Source organism: Muntiacus reevesi, chromosome 14, assembly GCF_963930625.1.
Source record: "Muntiacus reevesi chromosome 14, mMunRee1.1, whole genome shotgun sequence".
NCBI lineage: Eukaryota > Metazoa > Chordata > Mammalia > Artiodactyla > Cervidae > Muntiacus > Muntiacus reevesi.
This window is the reverse complement of record NC_089262.1, coordinates 43,660,325-43,678,308: the sequence shown is the minus strand read 5'-3', so window position 1 is coordinate 43,678,308 and position 17,984 is coordinate 43,660,325. Positions and strand designations below refer to the sequence as shown.

General features: G+C 39.4%; 1 protein-coding gene across 1 annotated transcript in view; it reads left to right on the top strand.

Annotated features, from left to right (window-relative positions):
* ARL15 (ADP ribosylation factor like GTPase 15) overlaps positions 1 to 14,592 on the top strand; it is a 448,900-nt gene extending 434,308 nt beyond the window's left edge. The window contains exon 5 of the mRNA XM_065905256.1: positions 12,296 to 14,592. Within this exon, the coding sequence (XP_065761328.1) occupies positions 12,296 to 12,448 (153 nt within the window). The 3' untranslated portion in view covers positions 12,449 to 14,592. The remainder of the gene's footprint in view (positions 1 to 12,295) is intronic.
* Positions 14,593 to 17,984: the final 3,392 nt, after the last annotated feature.

Genomic DNA, 17,984 nt, shown 5'->3' with positions numbered 1-17,984 from the left:
GACTATTACCTACTAGATGCCTGTGGCAAGTACCCCCTTTACCCGCTTCCCAGATGCCTTCTGCCAAGTTGTGACAATCAAAAATACCTCCTGATAGTGCCTAATTTCCCTGGGTGGGGGGAGTGGATAGGCAAGGAAATAGTTGCCTTGCCTCTTCTCCCCAGTCGAGAGCTAACGGTTTGGACTAGTCCTGGGATGACAACTAGGACCCAAGGCCACACTAACAATGCTGTGGTAAATCCAGTCAATGGCTTTTTGAACCTTCATTTCTGGTGTTCTCTTTATGTCTGATTGTAATGTTCTCCAGATTTGTATTTCACAGGCTTTATTCTGAGTTCAGCTAGTCCTGTGTGGGTTTTTTTGGCTAAAATTCCTCAGGACAGATTACCACTTAGCTTTTCTTTCCTCAGGCTGCCTGCAAGCCTCTTTCCAAGCTCATGTTTCTCAGTTGCCAGGATCTTAGGCTCCTGACTATATTGCCAGCAGGAAAAGAAATTCTCTCCCTGTGACTAACAACATGGCAGTTTGTTACAAGGCCATTTGTTACCTGTTCCCCTTGCTCAGATGTGTGATTGAGGCAGCTGTCAGCTTTTTCTGCCTTTCTCCCCCATCTCTCCACGCCTTCCTGTTTTTTCTTTTCCTCTCAGTGTTTCCATGGTGGCTCCTTGCTGGAGCCAGAGGACAAGCTGCTGACAGGAATATCCTTTGAATATCTCTGCATCTGGACAGGGCCACTGGCACCCTCCATTGGCGGCTGAGCAATGCATGGCTTGCCATATTTGTCTGTCTCCTGTTTAAGGCCCAAGAATTTGAATCTGCTCCAACATCTAAATGTTGTTGTTGTTAAGACAGCATGCTGCCATAGTACCACAAGTCCAATATTAAACATGTTTATTTGGGTTCCATATATTAATGTTTTGATTTGTTGCTTCTGCTCTTGCTTTCTTATACCTCACAGCTGTGACACTGAGGTAAGGGACACTTTAAGTCCATTATAAAAACCAAATCAACCAGAATATATATACCATATTTTAAAGATTTCTGTGTCTTAACCATGGCATAAATATATTTTTTCCTGATATTTTGTTGAGTCGAAGAATCCTTTGAGTTGGCCAACTGATAGTGGATTATTGAAGCACATTAGGACACCAGTATTGAATAAGCAAGAAGTTGCACATTGAAAGATCAAAGCATGTCCTCCTGCTTGTCTGATCAGATAGCCATTGATCAAAGTGTATTTATGGCATGGAGACTTATATAACAGGAAAAACTGAGTATGAGGCATGGCCAGAAACCAAATAAAAAATATACAAGAGTGTTTTTCAGAAACATTTGAAGTGTGAAATAGTATAATAATTGTCATTCATGTGTCAGGTAACATCAAGTTACTGCGAATGTTTTAGTGAAGTAAGTCTTTAGGGGATGAAATTTGATGTGCACTCTGAGGAACATGTTAGATTTGAAATATACCAGGCTCAGGGTCTTCTTTCTCTCATGCCATTTTGCAAAATCACAGGCTATGGTGAAAAAGCATGCAGTTCTGTAATACAAAAGCATAAATTCTCAGATTGGAAGGTCCCGCAATCACATCTACCAGTCCCCGTCTAAGTATTTAGCTAGGCAGAGGAGGAATAATCTAATTGAATTGATCCATTTCAATTAGTGAGGCAGACACAGTTGTTGGTAATGGATGAGGTTTGTTTTTTTCCAATACCTCTTAACTTCATAAACTGTGGAATTCATATCTTCAACATGCGCTTTACAGTAGCAGGGTATCTATCCTGCCTCCCACCCCCTCAGCCATTTCAATATACACAGTTAATGAGTATTAAGTTAAAAAAAAATAACCTTAAAAGAATCAATTTCATGGAGAATGCATCTAGTTAAGCAAGTCATTTAAACAACATTTTACTCGTGTGTAGCAGACCATTTTATAAGTTACTGATAGCTTTTACAAGCCTGTGTTTCAGACAAGCTAATTGGCTGTCTCTGATGTGTTTGGGGCTTTCACTCATTAACTCTCCTTCCTGTCTAGTACATACTTGACTAGCTCTCATTCATATAGGTAGGACTAACCAACCATATTCTCTTGCCAGGAGAAAGTTTTTCATAAATAGATTTTTTCCTACTTAACAATATTTACTTTCTTGAAATAAAGATAAATCATAACATGAGTATTCTCCCAACATAGAGGATGCAGAAGCAAGTGTAACACCCTAGAAGTGCTTGGCATCCAAAATGAATGCTGTTTTGAAAGAGTAGAATAAAGGAAGGAGAGAAGAGAAAAAAGAAAATGGTGAGCTGTTGGAAACTGGCTGCCTCTTCAATTAATGGCTATGTTATAGATGCTATTGAAAAGTCCGATGCCTGCACCTGCATGCAAAGACAAGTGTACTGATGCTTCTCTTTTTGCGTATGTCAGTGCTTTCTATTCTCTAAGATAAAAATTAGTTGCTTTATTTGGACATAGATTAAAGGAATAGCTCAAAACATAAGTGTCCTGTGGGTCTTGGGATTTCTGGACTGGGTTCTGTTTTCCATGATAGGCTGTTTACTTTTCTGTTTGCAAAACAATTCACTGCAGCTGCCTGCAGGCATTTGTATATAATAGAGTTTAAATCACTTAGGCCTACAGTTTTGAAACTGTTCATGAAATCCCACCTTCTAAACCTTAGCCTAATTAATTGTGAAGAGTGGTAACTTCTCTCCAATATTCAGTCTCTCTCCTTTACTAACATTTTAATATGGGATGAAATATACTACATATTGTGTTGCCCTTATCACTATAGTTTCATTGTACTGAGTACATTTATGTCTGACATTGTACTGGGTACATTGAAAGTGAAGGTTAAGTCACTCAGTCGTGTCTGACACTTTGCAACCCCATGGACTGTACCCCACCAGGTTCCTCTGTCCATGGCATTCTCCAGGCAAGAATACTGGAGTGGGTTGCCATTTCCTTCTCCAGGGGATCTTCCCAACCCAGAGATAGAACCCAGCTCTCCCGCATTGCAGGCAGACGCTTTAACCTCTGAGCCACCAGGGAAGCCCTGTACCCTCAAGGAACTGATTCATACACATGAAAAAAATTGGAGAATAATTATCCAAAATCTGTGTGACATTAGTAAAAGTAGAAGATCCTAGTGAATCTGGGTGAAATGAAATTCGCATTAGACTCGTGGAGCTGCTTCATTCCCATTGAGTCTGAATATCTTAACCTATTAATTTGTATAATAATTATTGATAATGTCTGTCTTAAAGAGAAAGTAATGGTTCATATAACTGAATTCATAATTGCCAAAAAGCAGAAGAAACTCAAATTCCATCAGTTGGTGAACCTGGATAAACAATATATAGCATATCCATATAATATAACATTCAACTGTAAAAAGGGATGAAGTACTGATACATGCTGTACATGGTGAACCTTGAAAGCATTTTGCTAAGTGAAAAAAAAAAGCAGGTACAATTTAATTTAAAATATGTAAGTGGTCAGAATTGGCCTCCTATGTAGAGAGGTATGAGAGTTTAAACTTGTAAATAGAATATTCCAGAACTTGAGAGTCATTGAATATATAAATTTAATGGAAGAAATTTTTAAGAATTCTTGTTGGAAAAGAAATCTTAACTATTTCAGGATGTTTGATTCTTAGTCCAAATGCTTTAAGAGGAAACTGAATATATTACATTTATAAATGAAGTTTTGAAATGGACCTAAACAGTAATTCAAGCTTCTTGAATGTATTTGTTAAAACTTAACAAATGTATAGATAGAGTATTAAGATTTTTAAGTTGACTATAATAGCTTCAACAAAAACTACATTTCAGATACTATAGATTTAATAAATTATATAGTCTCTTTTTAAACTGTAAAATAACAATAACTTGTATTTCTGTGCACTAAAACCCTCCTAAGGACACCAAAATCCCTCAAACTGGCAGGTTACCCCACACCTTGGAGATCCTGTGGCCTTTAGGAAGTCTGCTCATGAAAGAAACCCAGGCTGAACACAGAGGGGAAAAGTAGTGCTTTGCTGAGAGATGACCCTTCTGTCTGCTCGACCACAACTGAAACATCTGAAATTATAAGTGGATCGTGGCCAGGTTATAAAAGCCAACTTCTCTGTCCCCCTAAAGTGTGAGGCACAGTGGAGGGGAGGGCTGGCAAGCCAGGTGACACGGAGGCGCCGGCCAAGCGCTCCTCGAGCCTCTGCTGGACAGAGAGGAAGCTGCAGGAGGCTGTAGCCAGGGCTTGGCAGTTTGCTTTCTCTAAAGGGCCAGATAGCAACTCTGCTAGGCTGTGCAGGACACACTGTCTCTGTGGAAATGACTCACCTTTGCCATTGTAGCATGAAAGCAGCCATAAATAACTGAATAAACATGACTGTGTTCCAATAAAACTTTATTTACAGGGAATTCATAGTGCCTAAGTGCTGAGGAGGCAACCAACGGTGGCTACTGTGACTAAGGTCAGTTGGAAAAGTTTCTTCTGTAACATTGAGGCTTCCCCTTGAGCTAACAGGAGGCTATCTCCTGCATCTTCAGAGGTGATCCTCTCCACCTGTGGATGGAGGCATCTGGGGGTGGGAAGCAGGAGCTGGAGCAAGGCCCATGTGCAGGAGTCGCCCCAGGCTGCAGCGGGCCAGGTAGGATGACGGGAGTAGAACAGGGTACAGATGGAAAGACCTATATTCCATTGCTCCCTGAAAACAGGAAGCACTCCTGTCTAAATCTGTGCCTTTTACAGTGATGATCTGCTAGGAAGCTTTGGGGCTAAGTGAATAATCACCTCTACCCCCAGGTATATCAAAAAAGAAAAAAGAGATGTAATTTGCTCTGTAATTCCAGGTTAACAAATTAAATAAAAATAGGAATGCTTTTCAGGTCCTAAATGTCACAAACAAAGCAAATGGGATAATTTTATTTGGCTCTTCTGGGGAAGGCTAAATCCTCATGTGCAGTGAAATACCGGATCTCTATATAATTACTATCACAACATATAGCATTCTGTACATGTAGAGGTTACTGCCTGGGCAAGAAGACTTCTAATAAGGGTGAGGCTCAATCACAGGTCATAACCTGCAGTCATTTGTCTGGTTTTTAATTATTCCAAGGTCAGACATGCCACACTTTGCTTAAGAAACAAGCCATATTATCAGAACTACACTTTTTTCTTTACACCCAGTGTTCTTGAAACCAGTTGTCCATTATTAACATAAACCCCAAAGTAATGTTGTCATATTGGTTAGCATCAAGTTGTCATTTTCTGGTCCCTATTAATACTCAGTAAAAAGAAATATCTATTCTATGTAGTAATATCTTCGGGACTGTGGCAAATTGGTTTTACTTGTATTACTTATTTCTACCTTTAATGACACATTTAGTGCCTTTCTAAGAATCCTGCAAGCAGTACAATGAAAAGGAGAACAGCTGGTGCTGCTCTCTCTAGACTAACCTTTCTTTGAACCAGCTGCCAAGAATGCACTCCAAAGAATCTTAATGATGCCCAGCTACTTCATCTCCAGACCCCGTCCTGGAGCCATGGTGTGGGCAAAGTTCTCTCTGACTTTGTTGAAGGTTACCAAGTGAAGCCTGTTCCATGAACTTCTGCAGTAAAAAAAAAGCTAAGCTGGAGAACCCCTTTGCAAACATTCATACAAGATGCATGTACTTAGTGATGTGCTAGTAAGAGTTTAACAACCAATTCTCTAGAAAGAAAAAGTCCTAGTTTGTTACTCTTGCAGATTCCCATGGTGTAAATACTCCAAACCATGGCCAATTTCTTGACCTGTATGATTTGACATCCTTGTGTATGGAGTTGGAAAGAGAAAGCACAGAGTCAATATTTAAATACCAAGGCTCTTCCCTAGTGTGACGTGTGAATACAGTAGGTGTCTCTGCTGTTGTGTCTACAGTAGGGAGCTAGATTGTAGCCAAGGCAAGTCCCACTCCCTTTTTAACAGTCACGGACTATGTCCTACAAGTTTTATAATACATTCAGGCTCTCTTTGCATCCTTTCTTAATTGGAGCCCTGGGGTAAATCTCTCATCCGGACAGAACTTTTTTTTTCAATTGGAAAGTGTGTGTGTGTGTGTTAGTTGCTCAACTGTGTCCGACTTTTGCAATCCCATGGACTGTAGCCTGCCAAACTCCTCTGTCCCTGAAATTCTCCAGGCAAGAATATTGGAGTGGGGTGCCATTCCCTTCTCCAGGGGATCGTCCCAACACAGGGATTGAACCCAGGTCTCCTGCATTGCAGGCAGATTCTTTAACACCTGAGCCACCAGGGAAACCTGTAATTGAAATATAGTTTATTATGTTATGTTAGTTTCAGGTTTACGGCAAAGTGATACATATACACATATATATTCTTTTTCATATTCTTTTCTATTATAAGTTATTACAAAATAACAAATATAGTTCTCTGCACTACATACTAGGTCCTTGTTTATTTTATGTATAGTAGTATGTATCTATTAATCCTAAACTTTTAATTTATCCCTTACCCCCAGACCATACTTTTATCAAAGAGTTAAGAATCAATATGAACCTGTCTCAAAAAAACATTATTCATGCAGTTCTTTTTATAGACCATGCAGTGGACACATTGCTGTGACAAAGAAACCGTATTGAATCCACTGAGTTCAGGACCATTAACTGAGTTGTGTTCTCTCGCATCATCCTCCAGCTTTCCCTTCTAGTCAGCAAACCCACTAATTGCGGTTTTTCCCAGCTTTCTGAATTTTGTTGCCAATCCTCACCCTGTAGTCTCTACTGTCTGTCTTACCTGTTGACCTGTCACTATTGGTTGGAAGGAGCTGAAGTTGTCAACCTAGACTCCGTGAGTCCTGATTCCTTCACAAAAGATGAAGAAAGAAGGTGCCTTTATTCCTAAAGGTTTTTGTAACAATCTTCTACCAAAATTCTTCTTACTCAAATTGATCTACATGATTTCAGAATTATTCTAGTCATACCCTCTATATTTGAATCAGTTGCTTTTCTTACTTTCAGCTGAAATAGAATCATAGTGCTCTGAGTGAAAACGCCTTTAGTAAACTCTGCAGTACTAACTTGTACATGGCCACTAAAAAGCCAGGAATGAGGAGGGGACTTGTAATCTTAAAACACAAATGGTGAGGACCATTCCCTTGTGCGGCTGTTGTTTCTGTTTTGGTTTGGTTTGGTTTTACAGTATTCTCTTAAATCAGTGGAAGCCTGTATGTTAGCAAGGGGAGCGCTGGCACAGGTATGCTCATTAGAGCACACTCTCCAGGCTCCTTCAAGAAGTAGGGGTTGAATGACTGAAGCTGTGGAAAGCCAGCTTTCAGGATGCAGATTTCCAAACCTCCATATTCAGCTTCTCTGCCTACCACATCCACCCCCAAGCATTAAGAGAGGTCCACTATAATCAGCTAGTTTCCTGCAGAGAGAACATATGTATTGTGTGTAGATGGGGATCTGGGGAAGCAGCAGGGTAGAAAATATCCAGGTTCTGTCTCTAGCAGTGAAAGTATGGAAAAATAAGCTAATAGCTCCAGACAGGGGCAAGAGATACCTACAGGAGCAGGACTACACCAGGTGATATTCTGGACATGCAAGGGGGAACTGTTCTTTTTGCTGTAGCAGGGACTGGTTGGTACTAATGGCGTTGCATTCCCTAGGAGTAGGGGTGGCATATTCTAAGGTACACAGCACAGTCCCACATATCCTAAAAAGTTGTCACACCTTGACAGACATGAATGTGGGTCTAAGTACTGTTTATAAATATCTGAGCTTACAAAACAACTCCATGTAACATGGGAACAATAACCCCTTGGATGTAGACCCTGCTCCCCAAAAGTGTTTAAAGGAAAACGAGACCAACTCTGACCATGCACTATTTACATGGTGTAGTAACAAAACCAGAAGAAAAACAAGCAGGTTATCATTATAAATAAGATTTGCATGTTTTTGAAAAGGAAAGATCTATCTTTACAGTTCAGAAACTATTTACATGACTTCCAGAAATGTGGTCACAACAGGTTTGCGAGAATTAAAAATAAAATTTTGAAACAATATTTATTTGTTTGGCTGTCCCAGGTCCTAGTTGCAGCACATGGTATCTTTGTTGTGGCACATGGGACCCTTAGTTGTGGCATGTAACTCTTAGTTGCAGTGTGTGGGATCTAGTTTCTGACCAGGAACTGAACCCAGGCCCCTTGCATTGGGAGTACAGAGTCTTAGCCACTGGACCACAAGGAGAATCCCCAAAATAAAATTTTTGAACATGTTTTTTGAAGTAAGGGCAAGATAGGGAAAACAGTGAATATCTTTATAACCTCCTTAGAGGTTTGTTACATATGAAAGAATTATTTTGTTACTTCTCCACTCAAGGACACATAAAAGATATCTCCCACCCAACCAGGGGTTCTCCTGTGCTATGTAACGTCTCACAGGTTTAACAGCTGCTACAATTAGCAGCAACGAGATGATACCGATTTGTCTTTGTTATATTAGGACTTTACAGTAAATGCAATGTGTGGATAATGGAATGCAGTAATGCAAATCACTCCACAGTTTCGTGAGGGAAGAAAGGGCCCTGATGACATGGCTAAAATAGGTTAGCAACTTATGGTGGCTTTGTTTTCCTATCTCTAGGGTGGATTCATGGCCACTGACAAATGCCCACTCTCTGTGGCCATCCCGAAAATAGCTCAATGACCACAGGTTGCCAGGCAGCTGTATTCTAATGTCATTGCCCCAAGTGCCATTGCCAGAAGCCAATGTGAAACAACCACCAGCTCCTAATTCCAGCAGTTTCCAGTTAGCCATGACATTTAAGCAGCTGATAAAGTAGTCAAAAAGAGTTGGGTTCATTTCTCTTGAGTGATTTTTTAAATGTTTATTTTGATAAGAAAATAACCTTTAAAAAATGATGTTCATCATAAAAAACAGATCCCTGCATCTTGGGCAGTTTTTTTAACCTTAAATATAATATGTAAACATATGGTTTATCTTGGTCAAACTTAAACACCTTTCTTTAAAATCATACTGTGGCATGTTGAAGGACAGAAAAAGTGATTGTGGACAAGTCGAGTGTGTGAATAGGTAATTTTTATTGTCGTATTCGGGGAAGGTGGTAAAATGTGCTCTTCAGATTAATGTAGGAAAGCAAAATAAAAAATTTTATCCTGAAGAAGAAGTTCAAGACAGAGCATTGTCTTCATAGTCCCCTTTTTTGTGTTGTACTCTTTGTTTTTAGGAACATAAAACTCAGGGTAGTGAAAAGCTATGTTCCCACAGCAAACACAGTCACTTAGTGTATGTGAATATCATTGGAATGCCAAACTTGTTTTTTAAATATTATAAATGTAGAGTGGTGTAGAGTCATTTGGATACCAGTAAAGTGAATATGGGAGAATTACATACCCACTTAGGTTACAGATCTGAAGAACTGATGCTTTTGAACTATGGTGTTGGAGAAGACTCTTGCGAGTTCCTTGGACTGCAAAAAGATCCAACCAGTCCATCCTAAAGGAAATCAGTCCTGAATGTTCATTGGAAGGACTGATGCTAACGCTGAAATTCCAATACTTGGGCCACCTGATGCGAAGAACTGACTCATTTGAAAAGACCTGGATGCTGGGAAAGATTGAAGGCAGGAGGAGAAGGGGACAACAGAGGATGGGATGGTTGGATGGTGTCAGTGACTCAGTGGACATAGATTTGAGTAAACTGCAGGAGTTGGTGATGGACATGGAGGCCTGGCATGCTGCAGTCCATGGGGTCACAAAGAGTCAGACACGACTGAGCGACTGAACTGAACTGAAAGTGAATATGGGAGAATTAGATACCCACTTAGGTTACAGATCTGAAAATCTCAGGTTATCCGCCATCTTTGTCGGCTTAACAGCAGTAGGCTCCTTCATCAGGTGACCACCCTGTAATCAAAGCTTCCATTTCCTTCTCATAGTTAATATTCAGCAGGAACAACTTCTGAAACATAACTACCTTTGGACATCTTTATTATCTTCCAAATGTGCCTGCATCATAGACTATATTTTCAGTTGCCTAGTACCTAAAATCCTTACTGTGCTTTTGTATCTGATCCATGTTGCCAAATACCACAAGTTACAATATTTTGTAATATTTTCTAACATTGTTTTTAAATTACCTGTTAATACGCTACTAGGATGAATTCTGTGAAATTTTAAATGAACCATTTGACGGAAGTAATGTTAATAATATGCACTTACTGTGTTAGCTTTAATATTATTGGATTTCTTGCCGCTAGTCCTCTTCCCAGTTATTAGCAATGTTTAAAATGCTGTTCTTTTAGATTTGAAGTTATACCATGTGACAAGGGTACAACTTCCTTCCTGTACCGGATTTGCATCCAACACACTGTCCACTCTTGATGGGAGGCATCGTTGATCAAATAGCATATTGCGTCATAAGCACAGACTTCCCTCTGTGGTACAACCTGAAGCCCTCTTTGTGGCATAATCAAAGAGACTAGCCTCTCTGATTTTAAACTCCTTAGAGCACCAACTCCTCCTTCTAGCTATAGATTTGAATGTGTCCCCCACCTGTCGTTCCTGCCAGCTCTTTCTCCCCATGCTGGCCCACAGTCCCTTGGTCCACTGACCAGCAGCACCTCCCTTGAGGAGGCAGACTGGATTCTTGGTCCTGGTCTTTGCACAAGCAATTTCAGATTCTTATTGAAGTAAGTAATTTTCACTGCCCTAAAGAAATTAAAAGAAGGAACCTTACATTTTCCATAAGGGAGAATTCCTCTTGTTTGTAAAATATCTTGGCCAAAAATTGTTCTGAAGTCGTGGACCCATTTTCTGATCTGTAAATGAGCTTCACATTACTCTTCAGAATCAGAATTAATGAGAGTCCTTCCATTCTCAAGGACTTTTTGTTGTTGTTGTTAGAAGGAGTATTATGAATTTGCAGACATCTCTCGAAGGACTTTTGGGACACACTTGAACTGTAAAGTGTTAGCATATTTGGGATTCCTAAAGTACCATAAAAGCTTAGTGTTATTTATATCTTCTTACATAAAAAACGTACACACATATTAATACCACTTTGAATGGTATATCTCTGCTGTTAACAGTAGTCTGGTACTTGTGATGATAAAGTCAAAATGAAACCACATTTGGAAGTGGCTTAAGATTGGAACACCTTTTTTTTCTGGGTCAAGGTATTGATTAAGGTAACACCTTGGCAAGTGGTAACTCCATGGCACATGGGATTTAACTCAGTTTGTTGACAAAGAATATCTTTGAATAATACTTCTTCTGTTGCTGCTATTCACTGTGTTTGATATAATGTAAGCCCTGCTACCAAAATACAATATCCTGTTCTTGTGTGATATAGTGTCTATGCATGTGTATGTGTGTATGTAGCTTCATGAACTTTGTACTTTATCATACCCTTTGAGAGAAACATCATCAATACTTCTGGAAACCATGATAATTTGTTATTTATTTGCTGTCCAGAGTTGGTAATCCTGTATGCTATTAGTCAGTATCCTACCTCACACACACTGAGAGTGACTTGTGACCAATTCATAGTAGGATAGGTTTTTCCGATAGCACATGCTACACCCCACATAACAGTTATAAAGTCTTGATTTTTTTCTCCCTGAAAATTCAAGACTGGGAGGAAAAAAAGCTAAGAGACTTTATGTGTGTATGTATATTTATATAAGAATATATATGCATATACATGCACTTGCTTTCTATCTCTTAACTAGAAAACCACTTTCCCAGGTCTCAGAAATATATGCCAGAGACTCATATTTAAATGAGAGATACAAAGGCTTATTTAAATTATATTTTTTGTTGTGTGTATGTTTTATCAAAATAATTGTCTTGTGTAATTGACAGTGTACATATTATTGGCTGTCACCAGTTTAGTAAGTTAGCAAGGTGATATAATGAACACAATTCTGCTAGAATTACTTTCATTGAATTGCAACTTTTTGGTGTTCTGCTGTGTGTTTTTGACCTGTGCCATAGTACATATAATTCTTTCTCAGACTTCATCAGACCTCCCATGCTGTTAAGTGAATGGGTAGAATGGTAGCTTGCAAGCAGTTCATTCACCCCTAAAGAAAACACTCCTGGGTCACAACATATAACCTATATTATAACCACAGCTGCAGATGGGATTCTAGAAAGTCCTGAACATCAAGTTCACATAGCTTCTTAAAATTCCCCTACTTCATAACTCACAAAATTTCAGTAAGAGAAAGATTCCGATGTAATTAATAATCTGTTTCTCTCCCTCCCCCCAATTAAGGTCAAAAAATATTTTGAACTTGAACCACTTGCACGTGGAAAACGCTGGATTCTGCAGCCCTGCTCGCTGGATGACATGGAGGCACTGAAAGACAGCTTCTCTCAGCTGATAAATTTGTTAGAAGAAAAAGACCATGAAGCTGTAAGAATGTGAAATCTGGTGAAGAAAATGGGTTCCCACAAGGCCTTGAGCCTACCATGTTAGTTTCTCCCTTTAATTTTATTTTGGTATCTGGACTTTATGTAATGGCTTTAGTATCTGTTTTCTTCCAGTTATCTCAAACTCTCATCTCTCTATTAAAGTGAATATTCTGTAAATCAGGTGACTTATCATCGGCATTACTGTCAAGGACACACTACTGAGAGAGAATTTATTCTCTGTTTACCACTAATTATCTTCACCTCATGTCTCTTCCTTCTGTTGTTCTAAGCAGCTCTTCTCTGTGCTAAAATGGATGGAATTTGTGACCCATAGAAATCAAATCCCTTATAGAGGACTCAGGGAGACTGAGAACCTTGGCTCACTTACCCTGGGTTTGGGCTGGAGTGTTGTGTGACTGGCATTCCCCATAATATGTGTATCTTTTTCAAAATCTCTTTGTGGTTTTATCTTATTTTTAAGTTTTTTGTATACCAGCCTTACAGCATATGGGAAAAAATAAGCACCAAAAACTTCAGGTAATCACCTTATCAGAAAGGAATATCCTTGCCATAGTAAAATTGACTTCAAAGAACTTAAAGACAAGATGCCTAATTTTTTTTAATCACATCTAAAGTCTCCCTCAGTCTGCTCTTTGCTAAGAGCAAAGACATTATTTCCACTTTTGAGAAGAGTTAGAGGAAATTTAGGCACAGTGTATGCATCACTGTTCATCAAGTCCTCAAATATTTTTTTAATGGAAAAATTACCCAACATTAAGTCAAGCTGCAGTGTAATATGTTTCTGAAAACCTTTTTCTAAAAATCTTATGTCTGATTGATATAAAGAAAGTAATTTTTAAAATAATAGACAAAACTTTTTAAAAACAGCCAAATGAAGTATAGTTTATACTGGCTAGGGCTTAAGCTGGCATGATTTGACAAAGATAATAAAGGCAGAATCATCTGTATAGTCATTCAGTAAGTGCTAATGTAGTTTAATGGAGTCTGTCAATGTCTCCATCCAGTAATTAAAGGTCTATCAGTATTTCTACTATAAACCTCTATTTTCAGGGGTTTCAGTATGCCCTTAATAATGTGCTAGGGCTGCAGCAAATAAATAATTTTAAGGCCTAGATTCAGTGTTTGGAACTGTTTTTTTGTTTTTGTTTTTTGCATTTTGTTTAAATGATAAAATTATACAGAGATTAATGTACAGTTTTACTAAGTTTTGGCACCTTTGACTTTTTCTAAATCAGGAATAATCTATGGATATTGAGGTTAATGGATAGAATACCCTTTGGCGTATTTTGTAGATTTTTGACCATTTAAACTACAAAGTGAACAAATGAGAGAAAACTGCTCCTTTCACCTGAGCAATAAAAACATGTTTGGAATTTTTTTTCCATTGACTGTTTCCCAAATACCACAGACTCGCATTCTATTACAAGGTGATGTACTACCTTGTAATTCTCCAGAAGATATATGTCATTCAGATACAGTTTTTGTGGTTTGATCTTGTTGGTGAATTTTAAGGAAATCATTACCTTTGAAACATCGAACACTTCTTTTAAGCTTTCTTTCTTTTTTTTTTTTTTTAAATGAAATGGATCCAAAAAGATTCATATTCAGATTTGGTCTGCAGCATCCTGGAATATTTTTAAAATGTAACCCATGAGCAGCACAGAACTTTTATTCCGATGACCACTTGCACAATCCCTGCTTTTATTTTGTCCTGTTGTGCTCATCTTCTATGAAAAATAAATGATTATTAGGCATTGCTTTCTCTGCAAGTTCATTAAATGTACAATGTTGTCTTTTTAAGATACCGTAGCTGAGTGCTCCTAAGCCATCTGTTAAATGACTTCCCGTTGTCTGTGTGTGTGTTCATGTGTGCGCCAGGGATGGGCTTCTTCTCAGACCCACGACTGTCTGCAGTGTCTCAGCCGTCAGAATGAAAACATTATCAATCAGTACCCAACAACAGCTGTTTTTGACAAGTTTCTGTCTGACGCCTAATGCTTTACAACTGTCAATAAGGCTCCTTCTTTGTCTAGCAGTTCAGAGCTCGCCGTCTTGCTGCTTCCATGCGGCATCCTGTCCTTGTAACCCTAGAATTTGCTGTGTTTGGGAAATCCACTTGGGGGGGGGGGGGTCTGGACGGACATGGGTGGGTGGGAGGGTGGTGTGCGTGGTCTGTCATATTCCTACTTTCATGTAAAGTGCCACAGGTGTCTTAGTTTGCATATTCAAATATTATATAGGAAAAACAGTCTGTTATGTATTTCTTCACTTAGCTTCTTGTTATATTTATGGAAGTTACCAATTTTGTACCTTCTTAGCTCAAGCAGTTGCCTTTTTGTAATGGCAATTAATTTATATGACAGAACTTTGTATCTCCTGTAGTTTACAGTATCAGTTGCTAACTAACTGCCATATTGCCCTGTCTTTCTATTAAAAAATTCTGTATCTATACTTAAAGGTTAACAGATTCATGTGGACAATTGCCAGGCAAGAAGAACTCGTTTTGTCCGTGATTTATATGATTTCCACTATCTTCAAGTGAAAATAAACGCTGAGTAGAATTGATGTTTTCAGACTGACTCCTTCCAACTTTAGCATTTGGGAGTCCCAGATTTCTGTTTACATTTGTGTTGCCTGTTTAAGTCTTCAAAATAAGTTCTGCTGCTCTTGGGTCAAAACAGATGATTAATTCACGTTGCCTTTGAAGCCATTGTGAAAACCTTAAGAGACAAAAAAGAAAGGAAAAAAAAAGCACCAAGGGTCTTTTCCAGTTGGTTTGTCTTCAGCAGCAATTTACTTTCATTGGAGCCATTCCTTCAAAATGAGTGAGCACAATCGAGACGTTAATGTCAGATGTCATCCTTCAATCAAAGCATCATTTTATAATATTTGCTGTAAAAGCAGCTTTCTAAGAGTAGCTGTTTGGTGCAATGAACTTTGTCCTTTAATGTGGATTGATGCCCCGAAGAAGTAAGTAAATATTTTTAAGTGAATCAAGAGGAAATGCTGTGTATTTACAGGTCCATCCTTAAGGATGAGAGTATTCTGTAAAAGAAAAAGAAAAAAGATAGATGGGCAAAGAAGCTAAAGAAAAAGGGGAGGGGAAAAATACATGATAGAAAATGAAAAATACAATCCCCAGCTCTTGTTTGCTCCCAACGTTATCCTGACAAATTATTCAACTACACAGAAAGCTTGCAACACCTCATGTCTAAGCTGGGAACCAACCAGCCTTCCTAGTTTTGTTTTCAAGGTAGGTAATTAGCATTTACCAAGTTTCTAAGCACCTCAGACATATCCAGGCAAAATGTGGACAAAACTGTAAGATTTGCAGCCAATGGGGTTTTCTTAAAAATGTGCAGATGGAATATTCAGACTCCAGTGGAAATCTAATATTCATGCCTGGCTTTATCCTCTTTATAATTTTAAAGTGCATTTTCATTAACCTCCTGACCTAATGGTGCAAACAGAAAGAAAAAGATATGTGGAGGGGGCGGGAAGTGGGAGTTCCCCTTGGGGATCCCTCCTTTTCAATGCATTTGTAGGGAAGGATAAAACTTTAGGAGAATGTAGATTCCCTGCCATCTTTTTCCCAGCCTGGGTCCTAGAGATCTGAAGTTCATGCTGTGAAATGCATTATCACATCATGTTGGGAATTCCTGGATCCCAAGGGTTCACAACTTTTGGTCCCTACTGAGTCAGCATGATTAAATGATTTGCATCTCAGGGTTAAATGTTTTCCAGCTTGGATGCACAGAGTGACTGATGAGCCCATTTTGGCACCCTGCCCCACCCCCCTTGGACTGATTTAGGAACATGAAAAGGATCCCTGTGAGACCCAGAAGCCTTAGATGGGATATCAGTTTCTCCTCCCCTTTTCCCATATTCTTTGAATGAAAAACTCTCCTTCCACCTACTGTTTCCTAAAAGCTGGAACTTCTGACTTCCCATCCAGGGCATTCATCTGTGTGTGACAGCCTCTTCATGAAGTGGTGTTCTGTGAAAACCAGTGCAAAAGATTTAAAAGGCACCGAGGAGAATCTCTCCAATATACATCCTTCTTTCCTTACAGAAGAGGGTGAAGTAAAAAGTGCATGATTCTTCTATCACATTTTCTGTACATTCCCGTCTCTGCTCCACGAGGATGGCTCTGATCATTGGGTCCTGCATTAGAAAGGCCACCAACAATGTTCTTAGGCTTATAGCTCACCCCAACATTTTAATCCTCTGCTCAAGTCCTCAAATTGCAGGGAGTTTCCATGGGATATGTAATTTGAATAATCATTTTTCAGAAGGAAATAGTTTCAGGCTTTGTGGTTTAAAGCAGCTTCACTTACCATATATACTTTGTGAGGTCACTGGTGCCAGTTTGGAGAAGAAGGAAAAGGACTCCTCGATTTCATGCCTTGCTGGGACAAGCCTGGCTTATGACCCAGTCTGACTCCTGACCCCATGCTGCTTCAGTGCACGTCTCTATAGCTGTGACCGACTTGGGCATGGCCATCAAATGGCACTTTAAAAAAATGATCCTCTGGGGGGGGGGAAGTGATCTGCAAACTACCGAAGAATGATGAATTCTTCTTTTCCCTTCTTCCTTTATTCCAAAACCTCTCCCTCTCATTCTGATGTTCTCAAATTACTCTACAGAGATAGTTCATCCCGGTTCTTTTTTAGCAGCAACGTTACAGCCATGGAGGTGAGTTGACAGTATTGTACCCCGAGAGGTAAACCTGGCTCCAAACACACAGGGACAAGATACATACTGACAAATGAAAATAAGCCTTGAATAAGCATCAGATTCCCAGATCTCCCTCATTCCTGTTTCCTCATGGCATATAGAGAGGTGGGGGAGGTGGTCATTTCAAAAAAGCCTAAGATCACTTACATCACAAGCAACCCTTCCAGAAGGTGTGAAATCCAGCCTAGAATGCCACAGCCTTTACTGACAAGTGATTCATGGAGACAAAGGATGGAGCTTCGGCATCAAAAAGATGTCAGACCAAACACCAAACGCCTGTAAATGATTGCTTTGCAAGCAGTGGAATGACTAGAAGACCTGACCTGATGCCTCCATGTCTGGACAGCTTACAGAAGACATGGGTTGGTGGGGGGGAGAGGGGGGGCACCTCTCTTCAGACGGAGCCTGTGAAAAAGGCTGTTTCTGGAGAAAGAAGTAAAACCATGATCCTCACCTGAAATACTCCTGTGGAGATAAATGATTTCTGGCTGGTTTATGTATAGTATATGGAAAGGTCAGTCAGAAAAATGTGTGTCAAGGGCACCTGAAGGCCAGACTGGTATGGTGTGATATTAAATCATTAGACATATAAATAGAGTAAATTAAAAATGAGACGATTTGGTTGGAGCGGAAACTGCTCACCAAAAGGCAGAGACAGGAATGCAAACAATAAGTCTGGCTGTCATTCTCTATCATCTGGAGCAAGTCAGGCTTGGCTCTGGACCTTCTCCAGTTGTTTTACAACTTTCTAGTCATGGGGTGTTTCAACCCAACACTTTTATTAAGCTGC